General features: G+C 27.4%; 2 protein-coding genes across 3 annotated transcripts in view; one reads left to right on the forward strand and one right to left on the reverse strand.

Moving 5' to 3' along the window:
• LOC107446707 (uncharacterized) overlaps nt 1–20,599 on the reverse strand; it is a 32,150-nt gene extending 11,551 nt beyond the window's left edge. For both annotated transcript variants that reach the window (XM_043043195.2, XM_071183249.1), the window contains exons 1-8: nt 20,442–20,599; nt 19,791–19,900; nt 16,882–16,953; nt 12,731–12,916; nt 5,291–5,458; nt 4,499–4,657; nt 3,136–3,256; nt 1,724–1,766 (exon numbers count right to left, since the gene is read on the reverse strand). In XM_043043195.2, coding sequence (XP_042899129.2) covers nt 1,724–1,766; nt 3,136–3,256; nt 4,499–4,657; nt 5,291–5,415 — 448 coding nt within the window. In that variant the 5' untranslated portion in view covers nt 5,416–5,458; nt 12,731–12,916; nt 16,882–16,953; nt 19,791–19,900; nt 20,442–20,599. The remainder of the gene's footprint in view (nt 1–1,723; nt 1,767–3,135; nt 3,257–4,498; nt 4,658–5,290; nt 5,459–12,730; nt 12,917–16,881; nt 16,954–19,790; nt 19,901–20,441) is intronic.
• Nucleotides 20,600–20,696: 97 nt separating this feature from the next.
• Nucleotides 20,697–25,632, forward strand: LOC107446709 (RNA guanine-N7 methyltransferase activating subunit). The gene is made up of 2 exons (XM_016061425.3): nt 20,697–21,173; nt 25,303–25,632. Exons 1-2 carry the CDS (start codon nt 21,004–21,006, stop codon nt 25,523–25,525), a joined length of 393 nt encoding a protein of 130 aa, XP_015916911.1. The 5' UTR covers nt 20,697–21,003; the 3' UTR covers nt 25,526–25,632.
• The last annotated feature ends 614 nt before the right edge of the window (nt 25,633–26,246 follow it).

A 26,246-nucleotide genomic window follows, 5' to 3' on the forward strand; every position in this document is an offset into this window, starting at 1 on the left:
CCAGACTCATAGTTAGGGATGCGGAAAAACATATTTATTGACTACTTAACATTGTAAAAAAACAAGAATGCTTGGCAAACATGCCAACACAGAAAAAAATCGGCCTAAGCCGAAAAAACAAACAAACACAAATTGAGAGAAAAACAACAACTGACTATTTCTTCGTTATGAAGATAGGGGAGAAAACTCTCCCCCAAAAAAATTACACTTTTACGAATATCGCATTGGTTGGATGGAGAAGGATCAGCGGGGCAAATCACAGAGCTGCAAATATTAGCCAACTGGCGAAATTAATTGTTAAGCTCCATGCCAAACATGAAGCAGGGTTGTCAAAAGTGGTGACACACCTGGAAAAGAATTTTGTAGAATGTTCTGGAACATTCTTGGCGCCATCATAAGATCAAAAGGGGCGCTTTGCATTTGATGCAAGCCGAAACGTGGGAAAGGTGACTTGGTGTCACTCCTTCTCGATCCAACAAAGGGGTTTGCTGACTGGACATACATCTTGCTGTCAGCGAAGCAACAAAAGGAGGAATCTTCTTTTAAAGGAAGAACATAAATGCAGAGAAAGATTACTTTCCCAAGGTTACAAAACAAATTGAGGCTTAAAACTTAAATATTACATGAAATATATTGCAAAGAATTATTGAATACTGATAAATAAATAACATTAATTACAAGTGTAAAAAGAAGAAATTAAAAAACATACAATTAAAAGTTTATCACAAATTTAACAGTTACAATTATTTAAGCGTTTAATACATTATTAACAAATTAACAATTAACAAATGATTATTAAATTAGATGAATGATGATGATTAAATAAATTAGATGATTAGATAATGAAATTAGATAATTAGATTAGAATTAACAAATTATTTTAATTAATATGTAGTATACCATACTACAATCATGAAATTATTTCGTTAAATATTCTCATAAAAATATCAGTAAATAATATGATATTGATATAGTTATTTTTTTACAAAATATTAAATATATTTTAAAATAATATGTATAATTTAAATTCCCATAAAGTTTTAAATTTCAGTTGTAAACTTATAATATAAATTCCTATAAAGTTTTAAATTTCAGTTGCATAATTCTTATATCCTATGATTGGCATTCATCAAATGAAAAAATAGTTTTTCATATCTTGTTATAATGTACAGTGACCGAAAAAAAAACCCATCCCAAATAAATTATGTTCTGAAGAGTAGAATTTCACATATACTAACTACCAATATCAATGGCTCAAGAGACTTACCACACAAATGCTAATTATTAGGTTACAAAATTAGAAACAAAAACGTACTTTGTTTGAATAAACATATCTTTTTTTCAGTGGATCATAACACAAAAAATTTTTTTTTACTATCATCATCAGTAAATTGCTTCAAGTATAGTATTGTTTAATGTGATTTAATCACTTTGTTTCAGTTTACCCGAAATGAATCATAAGATAAACTGACAAAATAAGAAAGATGCTTATAATAAATTTTATATATATATATGAAAAAACATTGTTCAATTATAAAAGAATAACAACCTGAAAAATATCCCCAATGAAAATGACTTGACAAAGATTTAAAATTATTGATGACTAATATAAATGAAGAATCAACAAATAAATATTTAAACTCCAAAGTATCACATTTTAAGGCATAGCTAATCTTTTATGTTAAAATTGTTTTCCACTTTAAATAAATACATAAATTCTTACCCCACTTCTTGTCCTCATGACAATTTTGAAGAGTTTTGAGCACCTGAAATAATAATATGAAGATTACAAATGAGAATTACTTTTAGATTTCAATGTTTAGTATCCAGAACCAATTCTATTTTCACAGTTAGAAAATTTTTAATAAGAGCAACCAAACTAAAGTAAAAAAAAAAAAAAACTGAATGCATAGTTTTAAAAAATTTAAAAAAAAACAAAAAAATATTGTATTTTTTCATAATATTTGAAGTAATTCATTAAACAAATAATTGTTAGCTTTAATTATGATCCAAACAAATTAAATAAAAATTAGTTAGGCACTTCAATAATAATTTCATTGCATTAAATTTAAATATCCTGATACCAATATGCTAATGAAATGGTACCCAATCTCATTATGAGTCATAAGATATGGTGAAGATGGCCATTCCAAATGATAATTTTTATTAAATAATTTCCCTTTTATGGGTTCTGTTCATTCAGGACATTAGTTTAAAAGTTTTTGGTGGATAAAAAAAAATATTCCCTTTTACTCTTGCAAGCATAAAAGCACGAGTTTTTAATCTGAAAAGAAAAACCAGTTTATAAGGATTTGAAAAAGTTCCCCTTTTAATTCACTAAATAAAATTTATGAGGCTTTTAATTAAGTCTGTTGATGCATGCAATGGAATTATTTGGTTCAGGCTATTGTACTAATTTTGTATTTAATTCATTTGTGATAATCCCTCATCCACTTATGATAATGTAAAAATTAACTTAGCTATAAAAAAAATTGGCAATTTAATGTTTTTTTATTATTTATTTATTTATTATTTATTTATTATTTATTTCTTTATTAAATACTTAAAAAAAGCAAAATTATTTTGATAAAACACAGAAATATTTCAATGTAAAAGAAATAAATTTTTATCCTTACAAGTTTTATAAGAAAACATGATGAATAATTTGCATGAAGAAAATGGTGTAGAAATTGATGAAAATAGAGTGTGAGGAAAGATAAAAACATTGGAATATTTTTCAGAGTGTTAAAAATCATTAAATTAAAAAAAAGAATAAAAGTGGTAAAAGTTTGACTATTTACCAGCTTGAAAATTGGTACAATGCTAAAGTTAAAAGAAGTTAATAATAGAAAACATTTCGAAAAAAATAACAATCAACTCTCTTTTTTTGTAATAATTGACCCTATGCAACCATTTTGTAAACAATTACAATAAGTTGTATTATACATAAATATATTTTCAATAAAAATCATTCCTAAAATCAATTTTAACTGTATTTTTAAAAGATGCAAAATTTCCTTGATTTTCTTAGATTAAGTGGTAATGTGCAAAAAAATTAGGATTAATTCCATCAGTCATAAAATTCAAGATATTAACTCAAATTACAAAGAATAACCCCAAGAAAGGAATACTTACTTTTGGCCATATGTGTTGTGCTAATTTCTCAACAATTTTTTCTTGTAAGTACTCTACAGAAATTGGTGTTTCAGTCTCAGTAACTTGTTCTTTTGCTTGCAAATTTTCTGTATTTTCATTTCTAATCAGAATATATTTATTAAAAATTAACTAAATAATTTTGTATTAGTTTTAGCAATACTAAAAATTAAAACCAATTAATTTGTACCATGATTACAAATTATATATATTACAATTGTAAACCATACATTATATCACTTAACCTAAATATATATTTCTCTTATGTGACACTATAAACTATGATATTTCTTCATTTATTAGCATAGTTATAGTTATTATTCATTTTCTTAGGTCGTTTTAATTAATAACTTAAGTTAAAATATTTGTAATATGTTAAGAATAATATATGTTCAGATTATTTAGATTCATTTTGTTAGGTTTTCTTAAATTTCAATTTAAGTAGTGTTAAATAGTTTGTTTTAGGTTATGTATTTATCTAGAATAATTTTGTATTCTTGTTGAATTAAAAATTTTATAATGAAGTTATTATTTAGATTAATTTTTGATTGATTATAGAATGGTTGTAGAAATTTTAAACATAAATGGTGCTATTGTGCTGCATACTGTCATACAAATTATTGGTGACAGAGCTTGTGTTTTTCAAGCAATAACATATGTACATTACAGAATGCTCAAGTTACATCTAGAGAGATGCGTGAAGAAGTAGTACAGAAGGTAATGGAGTTTTGGGATAAGTTTTTTTTTTATCTTATCAAAAAGAGATGGAAATAATTTTAATACTTCTGCTCCTTTAAAAGCTGAAATTTCATGAAAACAAATTTACAGGGGTTTGTGTGATTTAAGGGCTGCAGGACAGACTTTAAATTATTACTAAAATTCAATACATACAGAGCTTTGACAATATTGCAGACATCTCTTGAAAACAGTTAAATTTTAATCAAAGTACTCCTGCGCAGGTAAAAGCATGGGCAACAGCTAGACAGTGAAAAAGTTTTAGTTAATATGTTTATAACTAATTAAGGTGTAAAGTTTGGAGGAGTGGGTGAAAAATTATAATATTTATAAACTATTGTGCTTTGCATTTGACTTTGTTAATGTTTATATGTTGTGCAAGATAACTTTGAAAGGTGACCAAGCTGGTCGACAAAGGTGGCTAGTGCGTTTATACTTTCCTACAATGTATAAAACTTGCAAAAAATCCCTCCCCATCTCCCCCTCCATTTAATGAATTAGATTAGCTAAAACATGGCAAATAAGGAGAGGTTAGTTTACTGATATACATATGTACATAGCTTTTAATTGAATTAGCAATTTTGAAAAATGAACAGTATATATTTATTACTTTTTCAGAAAAGTAGAGTTATCTTCATCATCATAATGACTTAAAATAATTTCTTCAAAAATATCTGGTTCAGAAGAATCAGGTGCAATTTCAAAGTTTGTTTTTCTAAAATATTTTTCAGGTGCATGGATAGCCATTTTCTTCCCTTCAACTTGCAAACTAAAATAAATGCATAAATTTAAACTTTTTACAATGTTTAGATAAGTTTTTTTTTTCCGATACAAATTTGGATGAAATTCTTTAAATCAATTTATTTATTTGCGAAAGACAACTTACTAAACTGCACAAAAATAACATTTTACTTACTTCAAAATCATAAAATTTGTGCGTGTTTTCATTTTGCTCTACATCAATTGACAATGTTGAAATAAATTGATGATGGATTTTAGAAAATCAATAAGATTCACATGTGATAAACTATGTAAATCTTAATGATACATATGTTTTTATTACTTTCAACCAGGTCTTATAGAAACAATGTAAGTATATTATGAGTTAGTTAATCTTAGATTAATTTAAAAAACTACTTTTTCACATTCCTTCAATGTAAACAAGTTCAAATTTACACTGCTATGTAAGACAAATAAAACATAAAGTAGTATTGAAAAACAGTGTGATATTGAAAAGATACAAATATTAAAGATAAAATAATAATTAAAAACTGTCAATTGTATTGCAAAACTAATTTCCAAAAACATATCTAAAAAATAATCTAAATTTGTCAAAATGTATTTTTAGAACATGCTATATGTACCTATTTACTATAGTAATAAAAGAGATATTTTAATTTACCTTAAAGATGAACCATTACTATTAATACATTCTTCTCTAGGACAAGATGGAAATATATGGTCTTCCCTTTTGATAATTTTTTCTCCTTTTATCCTATTTAAAAGAAAACAAATAATTAAATGCATTGCAAGTTTAATGATTTTATTTAAAATTTATTTATACTAATCACTGATAATTCAAAGAAAAAAACTGAAATAAAAAAAAACATAAAAATCTAATTTACAGAAAGCAATAATTAGAAATTAACAATTATATTGAGAACAAAGTTGAATAGTCTATTGAATATTGATTAATTATATAAAATAAACTTTTTAACAAAGTACAAATTATTTTTAAATTAATATGCTTGAATATTTATAATACTAGAGCCCAGTGATATTCAAGATAGTCCCTACTCTGCCACAAGTAAGTGTCTCAGTTTTCATCATGGGTGGTAAAGTAGAGACTAATACTGAAGCACTTTTCTGTTCTTCAATGAATGTAATGGAATAATTTTTAGAAACATCCCCCGAGGCATAAATGCAGCGACACGGCGACATTGCCACAGAATGTTACTAAGTTTTTGCAAAAAGATTTTTATTTTAAAAAGTAAAAATAATTACTTTTCATTTGTACAGAAATTTACACATAATATTTGAGTCATGCACTTAGATAATCACTTTTTGGCACACTAAATTTACGCTGATAGTATCGTAAATGGATGTAATGTTTCGATTGTATTTTCGGCAGTTATTGATATTAATATTCACATGGATTTTTAATACCCCAATATATTTCAAACAATATGGAAAATTTAAATCGTGCATTTGAGTATTTACTTTAAAGCAAAAATTCGATCAAATTTTTGGCAGTTATTGCTATTGATTTCTCATAGTTTTTAAATTCAATATTTTTTAAATGATATTTACTATAACCACTTAATCTAAAAACGAAACACGCATTTGAGGAGTTGGATTCACGTAATTTCGTTGTCAATCTTTTGTTTGGTAATTTATTATGCGTTTTCATGATTTTTAATTTTTTTTATCCTGATGATTATTTACAAAAGGTGAAGGAAATAATTTGTGCCCCCTCCCAACAAAATGCGAGAATATCACCCATAATATTAGAATAAAAAATTATTATATGTTCTTTTAAAAATAAATATAGTTTTTTTTTTGCAAGCAGAGCGCTTTTGTTATTTTAAATTAGTTACATATATGTTTGTGATAATTGAAAGTATCTTGCCAAAAGATAATAGTACTTGAATATTTTGTTGCAAATAGCTCGAAAAAATTCTGCCACAGGGAAAACATTGAAATGGAAATTTCTTCAAGCATTGTTCAAAACATTTTCATTTGATTATCATAACATTATTCAATGTTCATATTTTATCAGGAGCTACAAGTGTAAACACAAAATCAAGCAACATTTTCCTTTACAGCAAAGCTGTGACGAGCAGGACAATGATTAGCCAGTACAAGATCATAAAGCAGGTCACAAACGGAAGATGCAAGTGGTAAGTAAGAGGCCTAATTGAAGCAGGTTTCAATATTTTTGCATTAGAATGCACACATCACCTCCGTGGCAACCTAACACAAAAGTTAAGAATCTGGCACCTGATTGCCTCTTTTTTACCACTTGCTTCCTCAGTGTGTGGCCTGTCTTAAGATCAGGAATCAAGAACTTATGAATATTCTTTCTGGAATCTTCAGGAGTATCTTGAAGAACACAGTGGCTCTAAGACTTATGAAAATAATCTATAAGTTTAAAAATACTACACATTTAACTTGTAGTAACTCAGCTTAATAAATATTTTAAAGTTACTTTTCTACTACATAAACCACCATTACTGTGAAACCAAAAGAAGAGTAAAGTGAGAGGTACATAAGTGAATGATAAGCATTCATGGGAACATTACTTTAAAAAAGTAACAGGTAAAAGTTTTGATTCTACAAGGTTACAAATAAAAAAGAACAAGTACAAAACAAAAAAAGTAACGTTTTTAAAGTACATTTCTAGGAAATCAGAAATTTAAAGTACCCTTAAATTTCATATAAAAATGTGAGAAAAAATTTTTTTTTGTTAAAAGGGCATTACATTTTAATTTCAATGTATAAATCTTTGAAATGCAAGAAAATCTTACAAAATTCACTGAAATAGTTAATGTTGAAAATATCTAGAAACCAAAATATAAATTAAAGAATCAATGTTTGAGTATGAAAAAGAGTTTTAAATTATGTTAATTTAACCAATTAAACGACAATAAGTAGTTTAATTAATTAAACTACCTATTCTTTAGAAATTTTGCTTTTACTTTCAGAATTTGTAGTAATAAATTAATTTGCTGAACGAATTTGTTAACATTATTTTTTTTAAAAATAAGTAAAATAATAAATAAAATTGTATTCATATACTGGTAATCCCTTAAAATCCATTAAATTAAAAATTATAATTTGTTTTTATGAAAGGTAAAAAAAATAATTTTAAAATGAATTAAACAAAGGAGAAGGAAACAATGATACTTTTACTGACATCACCTGCAGGCGAGGAGGGAAAGAAGATATAGCAGAAGCAGAAAAACTCTCAATATTAGTTAATATAAATAATAACACCTTATTACAATAAATCCTATAAAAAGGGAGTACTAGGTTTTGGTTCATCAAATAAATAAATACCTATTATTCGTTAACCTTCTTAGATTGTATAAAAATACACCAAAATTTTAGAAAGGAGCAGGTCGCTTTAATTTTTTTTGTTTGTTTTTTATCTACAGTCAAAATTGGTTTCAAAATATTATAATTTTTCTGAGATTAATTTTTCTTTTACATTAATAAATCAAAAGACTGTCTACATGAACTATTTAATTACTCCAAAACTAATTTGAAAGTTAAAAAAACTGAGTCAAATTATTCATTATCAGAAACTATAGCTGAGTTTCAAAACAACTATCCTTCTGCTACTAGTTTATGATAAACTGAATTACATCACACAAAACAGCAATTTTTATCCTTGACATAAAATAACTCAATAACTTATGAGTGCATTAACATTTTGATACCAGAATTTTTTTTTAATATTTCTCTGTAAATGTGTAAAATTTTACATCTTTCATTAAACAGTTTGAGTTATGAGAGAGAAAAGCATGCTTGGTAAAAAATTTTTGAAACAGTGGTGACAACAGCAGCAGTTTTAGAAGAGAATATTTTTTACAGCATTTTTACAGCATAAAGTTTAAAAGCAAAGCAGACCTCCAGGGAAGACATTTACGCGCTATAGCGCGTAAAATACGCAAAAAATTGAAATCGGACGTAAAAAAATGATCGCTACGCGTCCCGCGGGACGCGTAAATTTTTGAAGAAAGTTTATAAATTTCCCGACTTTTTAATCTTTGATATCGAAACATTTTAATAAAATCGAAAAATTGGGAAGCAAAAAATAAATCGGTATGCATCCTCGGTATAAAAAAAAAAACCCTGTCTCCAGAGTTAGACCAACACATGTTAGACACACAGGTGGGAAACCAGTTCTATGACTCAAAATGTTGACCATTATAGCAGGAAACATCCTACAAGACTTTCCCCCCAAACTTCTTTTCTCTAATGAAACCAGTGACGTCATCGGAACTGAGGGACGCAGGTGTTATTGAATGGGGGGGGGGAAATCGTACCGGATTTAAGTGACCTCGAATGAGCAAGTAGAAAGAAAGAGGTTGAAGGGGTGGTAAAAATTGAAGGGGTTTATTTTCAAAATATCATAGTACACACGTAGAAGATTAGGGTTGATTGGTTATTTAATACCTACGTCATGCAATCACATTTTTAGTGGCCCCTTACCCTTTATTTTCGAAGGAGGTACTTACGCACCGTTATATTAAGCTATATGTTACTTTTAGTTCAGTTAGAGTCAAACATTTTTAATGACCTGACCTACGCATCCAAACTTTTAATTTTGTTTTATAATTAATACATGTGCAATAATTAAACGATGCCTAAAGTACGTAACTTTAATATTAGGTGGAAAACTGAATTTAATTGGTTAGTCTACGAAAATGGTAAAATGTTTTGTGATATATGCCGCAAGGCACGAATAAAAAATGCATTCACCACTGGCTGTGAGAATTTTCAACGTAGCGCACTAGTCCGGCATATTGACACATCGGGAAAAGACTCTTCTGCTCATCATTTACGTGCTCTTAATATATTAGAACAGCAACGGTCTTTTAAAGTGTCATCTGAAAAACAAATTGCTAATTGTGTTCAAGATTATTCACAAATGCGAACGGTCTATTGGATGGCTAAAGAAGAAATAGCAGAAGCTAAGTTCCCCGCATTAATTGAATTGCAGGTAAGTTTTTATTTTAATTATTAAAGAATTATAATTTACAAAAATTTTTATGTTTATACAAGTAATTAAATAACAGTTACGCAAGGGCCGTATTATACGGTTTGAGTCGTGACCACGTGTCAAATTTCTTTTTTAAATATTAACTTAAATGGTCATTTTAAGTATAAATTAGAAAAGTGTAATAGGATATATTTTATTTAATGCTATAAATATTAATTATTTTTGTATTTCCGCACCACAGGCCGTGATACGGAATTCAGCTTTCAATTATTCAAATAAGCGCCACTTTTTCTCTTTTAGGGTTTCCTTATAAAAAAAACAGAAAGATAGTTTTCAAAAATAATTAATTATAAAAGAACATAGTTTCACTATTTTGTCTTCTCTGTAATGCGTATTTTTATTAATTTTTGAGTTTTTTTTTTGTTCGGTTTATTGATTGGGCCGGTCGTTTACAATAAATAAGAATCGAATTGTGCCATTTTGTCTTTGCTGTAATGCGTATTTGTTTTCTCCCTACGATTTCGCTATAAAACTTTGGATTTTTTTTTTNCAATTTTTAAAAACACTAAGTACAAAATACATTGCACTTTTTTTTCTTTACCTAGTTCTTCTTAAGGTGAACTTGTATATATTTTCACAAAAAAAAGAAGAAGCTAATACAAAATAAGCATTTCAGTAATATCTAAAACTTTATTTTTTCAAAACGCAAACGCATGTAAAAATACATAAATGCTTTCATCAACAAAAATTTTAATACATGTACATTTTAACTTTTATATAATAGCATACCATTTAAATGCTTCAAATAATATGTATAATTAAAATACTTCATATTTATAGAATTCCATCAATAAATTCAAAGTGTTCATTTAAGTGCATTAGTGGTCTAGTTTTTCATGCTATATAACGATCAGTTTCGGACAAAAATAAATTAGAGATTCTACAAAATAAAATCCCTTGAGATTTTTATTTCGATCTTGGTAAAAATGAAAAAATTGTGCTTTACATTTTATCTTTCTCTCTACAGAATTGCTTCATAAAAAATAAAAAAAAATAGAACAAGTTTTAAAACTTTTTTATTTATTAAAAATGAAAAACATAGTATGTAAAAATTCCCTTTATAAGAAGGAATGACCCCTCTGCAGAGGATCAAAACTGTGATAGCATTTCTTTGGATCATCCTCATGGATGTTTCCCAGACCGTTCCCAATAGCCTTTTGTGCAGCTCTAGTGCGATGTAAATTGACTACAACTACAACATATAGGAAGGAAGGGTAAAAATCCTTTAGTCACTAAATAGCTTGAAGTTTCAATATTACGAATAACTAAATTACTAGTAATTTTAAATTACATCATTTATAATAATGTTCAACAGTACTGGATGCATTGAATATTTTTCATTTTTATTTTGAATTAGCATGGTTTGTTCAACCTTGTAACTTGATAGCAGGAATTTAAAAGTTTAAAAAAAATCACAACCTTGTTGGCAAAAACAGGATCAAATCAAAACTTCTCAAAATATAACTACTAAATTATAAGATCGTGGCAAAGATTTTAGGAAGGAACAGCAGGGAAAATTTTCTAAAAACTAAGTCACTATACCAAAATATGAAAGAATAATTGCCAAACTAATGATTGAATCATAATTCATCATTTAGGGAAAAAAATTTTTTTAAACTTTAGAAACCAATATTCCTACAATGAAACTTAAATATTCCTCATCATTGTTATGCATTTCATTTGACATTTAATTGTTATGCGAAAGTAGAAACAAAAAAATAAATATAAAACAGAACATAAAAGTAATTACCAACAAGATAGGTTTTTCACGACAACCATAAAAGTGGGCAGTGTCAAGGTTATTTTTTTCTTTCTCTAACTGCACATACTTCAACACAAACTTATTTTAAAAGCACCAAATTTAATGATAATATTTAATTATTCCTTTCCCTTTATTTACAGTTTTATATCAGGTTGTTCGGAAAGTAATTTCGGTTTCCCGACAGAGGATTGAGTTGTATTCTTTCGAACCAAACTTCACACTTAAGCGGCATTATCATTATATGTTTTGAGAGCTGATATAGCAAGGCTTGTGTGTGAAAAAATTCAATTAATTCTATGCAGTAGCTTTTGGTTGGAGCCCTTTTAAACATGGAGAGCGATAAGTAGCATTTTCGCCATAATTTACTTTTTTACTGTAGAAAAGGTAAAAATGCTGCTAATGCCAGAAAGAAATGTGTATGGAGAAGATGTGTTGACAGTACACCAGTGCCAGAACTGGTTTGAAAAATTTCTATCCGGCAATTTTGATGATGAAGGTGCACCACGTTCTGGAAGGCCAGTTGAAGCTGAAAAAGGCATTAGTTGATGCAAATCGGCAAATAACAACACGTGAGATAGGCGAGAGGTTAAATTTATCGAATTCAACTGTTTATGACCACTTGAAAGGCCTGGGTTTAAGCTCGAAGCTTGATATATGAGAGAAATTTGTGTTGTCTCATTGACGTCTGTGATTTGCTTCTCGAACATCACACAAATGATCCATTTTTGAAGCGCATCATTACTGGGGACGAAAAATGGGTTATCTATAACAATGTCAAAGGCAAGATATCACGAAGCAAAAAAGATAAGCCGGCTCAAACCATTTCGAAAGCCAATATACATCTAAAAAGAGGTGGATACTGTCTGCTTGGTGAGATTTTCAAGGAATAATTTTTTCCCCCAGCTTTTACCGGATAACACAACAATTAATTGTCGTCAGTCGGACAAACTGAATGATGCACTTCAACAGAAAAGGCCAGAATTAATCAACAGAAAAGGTATAGTGTTCCACCAAGATGCCACTGCTACACCCACCATATTCTCCAGATCTGGCTCCTTCGGATTATTATTTGTGTTGGTCACTGCAAAACCTTTACTTCAAATTAAGAGGTCAAAAATCACCTAGAGCAGTTTTTTGCCAGCAAAGACCAAAAGTTTTACGAGCGTAGAATCATGCTACTACTAGAAAGATGGCAAAAAGTGTTGGACCAAAATGGCCACTATATGAATTAATAAAATATTTATTCATTATACGAAAATTGTCTTTCATCCCCCCCCCCCCAAAAAAATTACTTTCCGAACAACCCAATATTTTCATGACTTACATCATTGTGCCAAGAACCAGAACTTGCAGACCTGTCGCTCCCATCAAACAAACTATCATGATCCTGATTAAAAAAGTTGCTTTCAGAAAAGAAATGCCTTTTCTCCCTTGACCATAGAATTTCAGTCTTTTCCTCAGAAAACAGAATCTCATTTCTAAATAAATAAATTGAAATTCAAAAAAACTAACAATTAAAAATAAAATTCAAAACTTTTAATACACACAGGTTTCATAAGTTATATGCAATTTAATTACCTTATGTAAATCATTTAATTAAAAAGAATTTAAATTTAATTAAAAAGAATTTAAGTTTAGTGTGACGGGTATATAATTAAAGAATATCCAAATTGAAAGTTACATTTTATTTATTACTAATCATTATACATATCAATAAGGAGAAGGAGGACCACACTTACCCATAGCTGCTCGTATATGAGAGGCAATCGGACTGAGGAGACTATTGAGAGGCAATTCTCTTTCTGACCAACTCCTCTTTTTTTGGAGTTTATTTATATATATTATTTTAAGGGGTTAAACGTGGTCTCGTGTTCTTATCATGCATCCAAAGGTCGACAAAACAAGCATCTTGTGACAAATTTCTAGAAAGTTAAAAGTTCAACTGACCATTCGATTGCGAGATGAGAGCACGGGATCTTAATCAACTGTTTAATTAACAAGTTTGACCACGAGAATTGTCACGAGGCAACGTCGTGACATTAATTAAAAAGAATTAAGAATTAACAGTCTGTCAGCATTTATGACACGTATGGCTGCAATAGATATTGCGTTTCAATAGTGTTTAGCACAAAAAATTTTTAAAAAATCACGGAAAATTTTTTTTAAAATAACTGCCTCATTAAAATTAAAAAAAATTGAAAATAACATTTATTATTTATTTTTAGTTTTGATGTGTATACTATTAGAATCTTTAGAAATTTTCTTTTCTAAAATGGCTTGCCCTTTCTACATTGCCAAAAGTATTCATTGATGAAAGTTTAGTCAGGTGATTCATATTTAATTTACACATTAACCACTCTAGAAAAATTGTTGTATAATTTTTATTTCTTCCAAAATCTATTAAAGACATTTAAATCTGCTTTAAATTTCTAAAAAGAACTGTACAAAGTTTAAGGTCTCAAAGTTACTGAAATCTAGACTAGCAAATCAGCGAAAAATTGACAATTAATATAAAGATACATACATATCTATGAAAAGAAATTGAATTAAATGTGAAACTTACCAAACTGAGTTATAAAAAGTTTAAATTTAATGTTATACATTTACTTAATTATTAGGATGATAAACAATTAGAATAGGCTATCAGATTTTATATAGTAATTAGTACAACCATATTTCAATCTTTTCATTTGGTGAATAATGTTATATAAATTAGAAAAGAATTATTTAAGCTAGCAACTAGAGTGTAAATACAACTTTTTTAAAATATTGAAAACTAATTAGGAATTAGAATAAGAATGTTGAGAAAGCAGTTCTCAGAAATGCAAGATCTATCCATATACCAACTAAAACATAAATCAAAAATCAACATAAAATTGCAAACAAGCATGAAAAAATACAAATTTTTTATAAGGGTACTAAATTAGCTTAGCTCATTGATGGCGGACGCCCACTGCTGTCGGCCCTGCCCGTCAGTGTTTGGTCTGATGCCACCATCCTGTGTGTTTGGACTCGCGTCCAGTTTTTCCTCCTTTGACTGTCGCCTGCGACATATGGTACTCTAGATCTTGCGTGACTCGGGGCCCTGTACCAATTGAGTCCCTCTTCTCGGCCCTCCGTGCTGTGCTTCGGCGAGGCATCAAATTTCTCGCCGTATGGGCCAATTGGCCTGGGTCGCCTTAATTACTGCTCTTAGCTCATTTGTAAACTTTAAAAAGGTAACTAAAACCAAAGCTGCAATTTAAACAGAATTATATAATTAAAATTGTTTTTAGGATTCACAGTGCATGCACGCTAGAGATAAGACAGGATGAGATCAAGTTCTAGCTTACACACGACATTGGCTCAAGTTTGCTGAAAAAAGTTTTAAAGCTCAAAGTAAAACACTCTTGCAATGGTCCATTGTGGATCATGGAGGTTAAAATTCCACATTTCATGACCAACAACATAATGGTGGCAAAATGATCAGCACAGCGCACTGGCAACATTTCTTTTTTTATTCATTGATCTGAAACTGAATGGTCTCCAAGCCACAGCTAGGGATAGAGTAACAGTTCTTTTTAATAATAAAATAACACAGTAGCATTAAATCTAATTATTCGAAAATAAATAATATTAATTAATCTATCTTAAATACAAACATGTGATTTCTGGAACAAGAGCTATAAACTTTAGATGCAGAACTAGAAATTTTATGGTTCAATTGTTTTGCCCTCAAATGAAACTATTTTTTCAATGTGAAGCTTTTTTAGTATTGCTTTTCAAACAAAGTAGGTTATTTCTGTTCAATTATTTAATAATTAACTTTCTGTTCAATTATTTAATTCTGTTCAATCATTTAATAAAATCTGATTCAAAAATAAGTAATATTAATTAATGTATCTAAAATCAGGGATCTGTCCAGGCCGAATTTACTACCGTTTAGCGGTACNTAATTAACTTTCTGTTCAATTATTTAATTCTGTTCAATCATTTAATAAAATCTGATTCAAAAATAAGTAATATTAATTAATATATCTAAAATACAGACATGTGATTTCTGGAACAAGAACTATGAACTTCAGATGCTGAACTAGAAACTGTAAGGTTCAATTGTTTTGCCCTCAAATGAAACTACTATTTTTTCAATGTGAAGTTTTTTTATATTTCTTTTCAAACAAAGATGGTTATTTCTGTTCAATTATTTAATTAAATACCCAACTATAATTTTTATACACAAAAATAAAATTCATAAAATTTAAAGAAAGGAAGAAAAAACGTTTTGTATCTAATAAATTTTTTATTAATGACAAAACCATTAGGATGAAATCCCATGAATAGAATAAACTGCCAATCGATAATATTATGGAATCATTGAGAAAGGTGAATACTTGAATGCGTAATTCGAATTTCAGATGCAGAAAGTAAAAAGAAAGAAAGAAAAATCAATAGTAATGATCAATACATAACTGCCAATAAAAATCAATAGTAATGATCAATACATAACTGCCAATAAAAATCAATACGTAACTAAATAACTGCCAATGATAAAAATCAATACATAACTGCCAAAAAAACGACCAAAACACCATATGGATTTACAATAAAATCAGCCAAAGGTAAGATTGCTGGTAAAGGAAGAATAAATAATTTGCTAGTAGAATATTACAAAAGAGAGCAATAGTGTTACTCGCATCCAGTGTATCTGCACCCCTCAGTGTAGCATTAAGTGAGTAACAGCTTTCGTCAACCCAGCCCAAAGGATATGACGTCTTCAAAAATGTGGTACAACCTCATTCTTGATCCTATTCCCATTCGCAGATTTCCTCTGCAAATTGAGCAATTATTAATGGACAAGACTATCTCCAAAATCACCTTCACCATAGAGGCATTTCTAACGCTTTGAACTACCTTCTGTGTTACAAGGGAGAGGCTATGAACTCTAATCACTTGACAGTTCCCTGAGTAACAGTACTAATTCTTTGATCATTAACTTTCACATTAAGGCTATTTTGTACTAGGCTGCTAGAAGAAGAATGGCTGAAATGACCAGCTTCGTGAGGTAGGAAAAGAGAAATTATAAAAATCTTATGAAAATAGTATTATTTAGAGAAAGACTTATAAAACTCCTCAAAAATTTCGTCGAAATAAAAATTTCAAACAGCATAAATCCATTATTCAATGTTCTTGAAATTCACAGGATTCAATGAACTAAGTACATATGCCAGAATATGTTCAAAAACTTTTATCTAATATCTTTTTAGAATTTTGACCTTTAGCTGATGCATTAAATCTCAGATAAGCTGGGTTTGAAAAAAATCCTATAGGTCAAGGATTACAAAGATTTGAAGTCAGAGAACAGACTGAGCTAATTTCTAGTACAAACAACATAACTTAGAACCTAAAATATTGCAATAATAGGAAATTAAAAGAACATCAATATAAAAATGCATAAATAACATACTTTTCCGGATATGAGCTCCAATTTAAAATATCATTTTCATCACAGTTGTCAGAAAAATCAAGGAATGAGTGGCTAAAATTTGGGATAAAGAAATAAAATAAAATTATAAGATATTGACTCTTATTGATAGCTAAAATGAGAAAATTTTTTAAAAAAAGAACATTTATTTTGGAAATTTTTTTTTAATTGTTTTTCTTGTGTATTCAACAGGCAAAATGTGCTAACCAAACAAATCTGCACATTTCTAGAACTAGGCAATTAAAAGCAATTATAATTATACAATATCCAAACCATGCTATCGTACAATAATTCCATGCTATCTTACAATAAGCACAATTTCACAGATCTGCAACTCTATGCGCTCAAGACTGAAATGTAAGTAACCGTAATGTATCTCACTGTAAGACATCAAGTGTTCGTTCATTGCTTAAAAAATATTTCAAAATTTACAATGAATCATAAAATGATCAATTCATATTTCTAATTTTGCCTGCATTTATTTAAATTAAACTTTGTTTACATCTTCCAATTTTAAGAAAACAGGTAAAAATTTACAATGAATCATAAAATGATCAATTCATATTTCTAATTTTGCTTGCATTTATTTAAATTAAACTTTGTTTACATCTTCTAATTTTAAGAAAACAGGTAAAAATTCTTCTTTGTTTTTAATAATGAAATTTAGCATGATAATTCAATTTGCAAAAAACTAAAAAATGTTAAAATTAAAAATTTAAGATTTATACATTACCTTTACACCCATTTAAAAATAATGATGCAGCTAACAAAAATAATAACTTTGTTAGGAGCAGGAAAAGGTTTCAAAGTCTTGAAGGTTAGGATATTTAAGGTCTCTTATGATTATGAAATGAATTAGAGAAAAGATGACTTTTTGACTATTTTGAAATACCTGTTACTTAAATGTGTTGGTACATAATACTTATAACACCACGTATGGCTACTATATGAAACAAAAGAATAATCAAATTCTAATGAATTGATATGCAAGCCTTTTGTTGCAAGGGATATAATGAGCTACACCAAATTTTATTAAGGGGGTGATCACAAATAATTTTTATTATTAATTTTTCAATTATGCCTTCCTTTAAACAACATATTTTTGCTGCCATTAGAGTTGAAAATAAACATTAAAAAAATAGAAGACCAATGTCATGGAAGAAAAGAAATTTGGACTTATAGGACTAAAACTCAAATTAAATAATTTTCCCAAATTTTTGAGCTATTTTAATTAAAATTCCTCAATTTTTCTAGATTAATTAAATTCCCTATTTTCTCTGGCTACAATGATTCATTTTTTCATGAATTCTACATTTCTTCCATTTGTTTTATGTGGAAAGTATTTTTTTTTCACAAAATGTGCCAAATCTCTATATAGTTTTAAAAATCTTAATGTTAAAATAGAACATTATAATGTACCATAAATTTTGAAACACACACTCGATCAGTAACGATTCCACCGAAAGCTTCCAGCAGATTTCCAGAAGGTTTCCTTACAATTTTGTTGCTTTAATGGTATTATACTTATATACGAAATTCAAAACAGACATTTGAAGACTCCCTTTTTGGCATGATTTTACCACAAGTCCCTGTGGTTTCGTCAACTGCCATTATTGCTTCCATTTAACTCATATTATTTTAAATATCTCGACGTTTCAGTATAAAATTATAATGTACTACGATTGTCGCATTTTCGATTCGAAACAATTCCAACATGAATCAAACATGGATTTAGTCAATAGCTTTTTTAGCAGTTATTATTATGGATTTCTACATGATTTTTAAAATGTGTATGTTTTAATAATATTTTGCCCAGCAAATATCCAATCACACATTTAAAGAAACCTTTTTTTTTTCCTTTTAAAGTACTTAATAACTGACGATTTAACTATAAATACACATAGTACATTGTCAATAGCATTTTTGTCAGTTATTGGTACAGATTCTCACATAATTTTCTAAATTTCGATTTTTTAATGCTATATTGTTTTATATGGTTAATTTTGAATAACAAATGTGAAGAATCAGCTTGATGCACACAATTCGTGACGATTTTATTGTAAATCCACATGGTTTTGTTGATACCATTTTCAACTACAATTGCTGTGGTCTTTCACATGGTTTGTAAAATTTTTATTTCTTTTTGATATGATACTAACAAGGTTCAAAAATTTTGAATTCAAATAATCATCATATAATCTGCACTAGTTTTGACAATTTTATTTTAAATCTACAATTTTCTTAAAAGACAAGAATTTAGCACATTTTGAAACCAACTACATGATTTTTTTGGTGGTAGTAATGATTCTACATTAGAGAAGCAGAGTGAGAACCAAAAACGGTTAGAAACCTATGACATATAACATACTTTTCCGTTAAGTAGCATAATATGGAGTAGAATAACAATATTTGGCAAAATTAGTAGTGGCAACAAGAGAACTAAATATAATAAATTATCATTAAAAAATTGCCTACCAGTCAGCACCAGTTAGGTGCTTTTTTCTAAATAAATGCATCCTATGTATATATTGTTATAATTTAATAAATAGGAAATTAAGAATATTTTATTTCATTCTAAAAACTACTTTATTTTACGCTAGTTTCTTAAAATTTTTGGTCATTTTAGAAATCAATTTTGTATTGTGTACCATATTTAGAGAAAGGCTTAAAATGCCCTGCCCTACATTATAAATATCATCATTTTATTTATTTAAACTATAATAATATCTATAAATAACAAATACATATTTTTGCATTGCATTATTATTCCACAAAAATTTAGAGAAAGCATTATTGATATAAATCTAAATCAATATAGACATGAAAGAATAAAGTAGCATTCTTAATAGAAAAAATATGACAAACATTTAATCACTACAAAAAAAACTTACAGATCAAAATTATGTGAATCTTGAGCCCTTTTATTCATAATTATTCTTGATACTTTTGATGAGCTAAAAGGAACTGATTTTGAACATTTAAAGTACCACTCATATTGGAACTGGAAGAGAAAAAAAGCACTTAATTAAACTAAATATTTTTAAGTTTTTTTATCATAAAAAATAAATACAGTTTAAAATAACATTCCCATAATAAATAATGGCTCTATGAATTTTTCTTTGTTTTTTAAATTTCCATTTGCTTTTAGGCTAAATTTTGGATATTGGGATAGTTAGTTTTAAAATTTTATTTCAGACACAGTTTTAAAATTCAAACAGTTTTCACACAATGTTCTATTAATTTTACAATATAAGCAGCTTGTAAGCTTGTTCTAATAGAAAACACACAATATTCTTCTTGCAAATTGTTAGCTTTATAACAATTATTTTTATATAAGCTATAAAATTTTAAACGAGTTTATGCTTATTTATATCTTTAATTAATGAACTATGCACAAAAGTCATGTCTGTCTTATGTCTTTTTAAATGTACCTATTTCTATTTTTATAGAGAAAAATCAAACTTGTACAATATTCATCAAAAAATTCTTAGAATGTACGGATTAAATAACAAAAAACTATTGCATTTAAAAAATTCTCTTACTTAATAAAAATAAGTATTAATCTATAGAAAAGAACTAAAATACACACAGACGACGGTAAAACTGTTTAGAAATAAAACTTAACATGTAAACAAAAAGCAAAGGATATTTATTTATCTGCTGCGTTACGTTTCCGGCGGTTTACTTTCGGTGAGCTTAAAAGATGCGTTTAAAAAGCTTTCAACTACCTAATTTTGTAATATTGGTAAACCGAAACTTTTAAATTTCAACAGATAATAGGATTTAAACCTTGAAAAAAAAGATTGTTTGTAAAGTTCAACCTTTTAAACTCGAATTAAATCTAGTCGGTAAAATAATTTTAAACTAACATATAACAAACGAGTTATAAAAAAACTCGTTCAAAGTTTTGACTGATTATGTAAACAACTAAATAATTTAATGTTTATTTCTTCCGGCTTGAATTCTATCAGCAATATCAATAGATAGTTTATGTTAAACATTCAAACAGTACTTTTTAATTATTAAGATCGTTTAGTTTTATTATAATTGATTTATAAATAATCCCAAAAGTCTCTAAAATATATATTTTCTTTTTTAATTCTTATGGAAACTAGTGTTGAAACCTTGCCTAATGAAGAGACATTAGAGGAATTATTTAAAGACAGATTTACTGCAAATGATAGTAAGTATGTAGAAGTTCAATCGAGGAAATTACCTTTACCCCCTGTTGTTCATCCATGGAGAGTACCTGGAAGAATCTTTCATAAAAAATGGTAAAGTATATTTTAATTTAATAGCTTACAATCTTAATTATATTGATAACATTAAAATTGGAGCAAGTTTACGCAGAGAAAATCATTAGACAGGATTACACAAACTTCAATTTCTTAAATTACAAGTATTTGAAAAATTTAAAAGAAAAAAGATTAAATTTGAGCTTTAAAAAAATTAGATTGAGCAGCCTGTCAAACTACCTTGATCTCCCTTTTTGCAATAAAGAACTTTGACAGAATATTGTCATATATGTTACTAACGAAAAATAGCAAATATGCTGTGTTTACAAAAAAAAATTATAAATTTCTTAATTGAACATGTAATAATTTTTTATTCTAATATTATGGGTGATATTCTCGCATTTTGTTGGGGGTAAAGGCACATATTATTTTCTTCGCATTTTGTAGATAAAAAAAAAATTTAAATATCATGAAATGGGTAGTGGTAATTGATCGATGATAGATTGGTAATAGATCGATGATGAAATAACGTAAATTGGACTCCTCAAATGTGTGTTTCGTTTCGAGACACACATTTGAGGCAAAAAATATTAGATTTAAAAACTATGGAGAAATCAATAGCAATAACTTCCAAAACTTCGATAGAATTATTGCCTTAAAAAATAAATACTCAAAGGCACGATTTGAATTTTCCATGTTGTTTAAAATATATCAGGATGTTTAAAACCATGTAAAAATCAATATCAATAACTGCTGAAAATACAATCAAAACATTGCATCGATTTGCGATACTATTGGGTAAATTGAGCATGTCAAAAAGTGATTATTTAAATGCATGATTCAAATATTACGTGTAAATTTCTGTAAAAAATAAAAGTAAAATTATCTGTAAAAGCAAAATCTTTTCGCAAGAACTCTGTGAAGTTCTGCGACAATGCCGTCGCAATCTGCCAGGGAGGTACTGACCATTTTCAAGCATTAATATTCCTTTTAGCATTTAATATATGTTTTGTTTTATATTATTTTGTTTCTATCTTAGCTTTCTATAAAGAATAGACAGGCACTTAAAGCTATAGCATTTAACTGTGTATATCATGAATTAGATTACTATGCATTAATACTTAATGTCTAATTCACAAAAAGCTGATCTTTTAGCAAAATTCATTAAAATTCTTTTTTTTTAAAAATTGAAAATTAGCTTGTACTATCCTTTTAAAAGTCAATTCTGTGCAATTAATTTGCAAATTAAATTTAAAGAAAAGTAAGTTATCCATTTTTAAATATTTTCTCTTAAAAGAAAGCTTTCTTCTTGTTGAATAGGATCATGTGCTGACAGTGACTTGGTTTTTACAAATTAGTAGCAAATATTGCTGGTGCTTAAAAATTCTAGTAAAAAAAACAGAATACATACAAGCATTTTTAAAGCTTCCAGGAAATTAATTCTGTGTAGAAAATGCAACATAATCATTAGTGTGTGACATAAACCAATAAAATTACTACTAAATGGTTAATACTAGTCCTTATATGAATATAAAAGTTCAAATAACAATATTTTTTACTGTTTTAATGCTACAAGATATCTATATATGTTTCATTGTATAAAAATTATACAATAAATCTAAAGTAATAGACAAAATACAAGATTTAGAAATTTTTATTTCAGGAATCTTGAAGAAAAAAACACATAATTTAGTTAAATGGTTGGAAAATGACCTATATTATGATGGCATAGATGCAAACAATTAAAGTGCGCCAAAAAGTTACTACTCATATTCGATTACGGTGTTCCAATAACATTGTATTAAATTAGGGAATTTAAAAAAGTAATAGCTAACTGTAGGTAAAAAATGGACACATTTAAAATGAAATCATCGTAATTTAAAAGCATAAAAAAATTATTAATCAAATTAGAAATTCTAGTATCTAAATAACTTTGAATTTAAAATATTGGAATGCTATGTACTAAAAGCTGAAAAAACAAAATTATGATAACTGCCAAGAAAATGAATAGAAAATATTGTGAATTAATGATAGAATAGTTGCAAATCAAGTGCATCAAAAAGTGATTACTCACATTCAAAATTCGGGTGTCGCAATATCTTATTTAAAATATAGTAGGCTAAAAGCCATATGGAGATGAACGAAAAAATTATAAATAACTGTAAAAAATTATTAGAAAATGATGGTACAGCAGAATGGTCTCAAACCAATCTAGTCGAAAAATAATTCCTCTCATTTGAAATTTGTGTGTCTTAATAATATTGTAATTAAATTTTAAAAATTATCCGGAAACAGCCTATTAATTGGTAAATAAATGATAATAAATCAGTCGAAAAAGGACATGGATGTTGCACAATATGGAATCGTGATTCAAGCTCTTTAAAAAAAGGTTACTCTAATTCGAAATTCGTGCATCATTATTAAAAATATCAGAATTCGAAAATTCACATGGAAAGGATTGGGAAAAAATGATTGGAAAACCAAACCAAAAAAGGTTATAGCAATATTGATATGTGTTTTTCTGTAATTTTGTGTTATTTTGTAATTGTATTATTGTGTGTTATTTTGTAATATTGTGTTATTGTGTAATTTTGTGTAATACTGTGTTTTTCTGTAATTAGCATCTAAATTATTTTTACTTGCAATTTTCTTCATGCTAGTGGATGAAATTATAAATTGAAATTTATGCAGAATATAGCCAAGGTTAAAATAATTTATTTTCATGAAAAAGATTATTTTAAAATAGCCACAGAACAAGAAAATGTCAGGAAATTGTTTGCTTGGAAATGTCAGGAATTAAATTAAAATCCCTAAAAAGTCAGAAAAAATTAATCCAGTTAAATTTGTGATGTTCCTAAAAGTCCAATATATTTTTCTTAAAATAAATTTTTTTCAGTATATTTTCTAAATTTTTGTAATATATTTTCTGAACAGTAATAAGGCATATCTGAAAAAAAAATTCTTAAAAATAATTCTAACAGTTACAAAAATCTGGAAAATTCCATTAAATCAGTATAGAGAAGTCAAGGAATTTTTCATTTCTTGAGTTTTGGTGGTAGAGATGGGTAAGCACCATTTTTTTGTTTTGTTTTTTGGTATTGTAGTTACAAATTAATATAAGTATCAGATACATATTAATCTTAATTTAACTCTTAAATAAAAACTTTGAGGAGAAAATTTTTAAGTTTAATTTCTATTGCTTTTATTAGATCTTAAAGTTTATATTTAATTTTTAAGTTTACCTAGAAATTTAAGTCCTAGAATTGTAAGACTTAAAAATAATTTTGGTTGTAAAATGAAACAAAAGTTGTTTTGAACTGAAACAAAAGTTGAAAAATATTTTGTCAAATAATTAACATATTTAACATGTGTTCATTAGAGTTATTCAATGAAGTTATAAAAATATAATAAATCCATGGATATAACTATCATTAGTTCATACATTAATAACATTACAAGATTAATAACAACTGAAAAATGAACTAAGTATTACCAAACAAAGATTTCAAGATTATTTATTTTTAAATTATTTAATTAACTGATTCAGCTCATGCAAAACCATATTGGGAATCGAATTAAAATTGATTATTCCTCTAAATTCCATTTAAAAATCATTTAAATTGGAAAAATAATTTAAAAAAAAACATTACAATTAAGGAAAACAATTCTTTTAATTTTTGTCAAAATACTTAGAAAAAAAGCTCACATGAAAATCATGGTAAAAACAAACATTTAAAAATAATTATAATACTTTGTAATAAATATTTGTGGAAATTCTTTCATAATTTTGTAAGCTGAAAACAAATTAATGAACTTTTTTTTTTTCAATATAGCATGAAAATGTAATCATGTAAAAATGTAATCATTATTAAAATCTGTGTTGAAGTGAACCTATATCAAATTGAAAATAACTTCCTTGCATTAGTTCGAAAAAATTTGGATTAATAAATCCACCCAATTACTAGGAGTAATTGTTTCATCCAAGTTATTGCTATTAAAATGATCCATTTGCTCATAAGTGATATTGATATGGAGTTAGTCCTGAATGATACTATTTCAAGTGAGTCCAAATTTTAAGAATGCCTACCATTTAGAGGTTTTTGTTTTCCTTAAACTGACATTAATATTTCTTACAATTGTGGAAGTTATTTAATTTTTTCTCATTTAGGGACTATTCATCTTCTTCACAAGATCATGGACGTTCACGACATGACAGAGATCACCATCGATCTCATTCCTACCGCGATCGCTCTGAAGATGGTGATCGAAATAGAAGAGAAAGGGGAGACTCTTCAAATAGAAACTGGAATGAAAGAAATCGTGATAGAGAAGGTTCAACGAGTCATAATCGAGATGAGAGAACTCATAATGAAAGAAATCGTTATCGATAACAAATAGAGAATGTCTGTATAATTTACTCAGATTGAGATTTAGGTCTCTAACCAATTTCTGTTCTTGATGATAAATATCATTTGAAATAAAGACTCCAAATATGCCATCTTGCTTTTAATTATTAAATCAATAGCTTTTTATTTTTGAATGCTGATTTTAAAAATACACTTATTGAAAATTGATGTTCTATATTGTTTAAAGCTTATTTTTCATAATCTTAATTAACACAATTTCAAATTTCTATGTCGCCACAAAATTTTAAACACATTTTTTTTATTGAAAACTAATTTTTAAAAATTAGTTGCAAAAAGGACATTTTGGTTTTTTTCTTCTTTTAAAGAAATTTAAAAGTCTAATTAATTTAATATTTTTCTTAATAAGATCAATTTATAAAAGTTGTCAATAAGAATTTTTTTTTTATAAATTTGACTTTAAAAATTAGAGATATGTTCTAGAGGGGAAAGCTAATTGCGAATTTTTAAAAAAATATATTTCAAAAGGAAATTCAGCACTTATATGAATTGAATGCCGTTTGCATATTTTTTAAAGAAAATAACACTAATGTTTAACCTTAAAAAAGCGTTTGCTACGAAAACTCAAATATTAATTAAATAAGAACTTATATTTAAAATTAGTTAACACATTGCCGAGAGGACTTTTAAATCTTTCTCTAAAATGAAAGGAAAAATGTGAAGTTTTCAAATCATATTTTTATTTGTA

This window comes from Parasteatoda tepidariorum, chromosome 7, assembly GCF_043381705.1.
Source record: "Parasteatoda tepidariorum isolate YZ-2023 chromosome 7, CAS_Ptep_4.0, whole genome shotgun sequence".
Taxonomy (NCBI): Eukaryota; Metazoa; Arthropoda; class Arachnida; order Araneae; family Theridiidae; genus Parasteatoda; species Parasteatoda tepidariorum.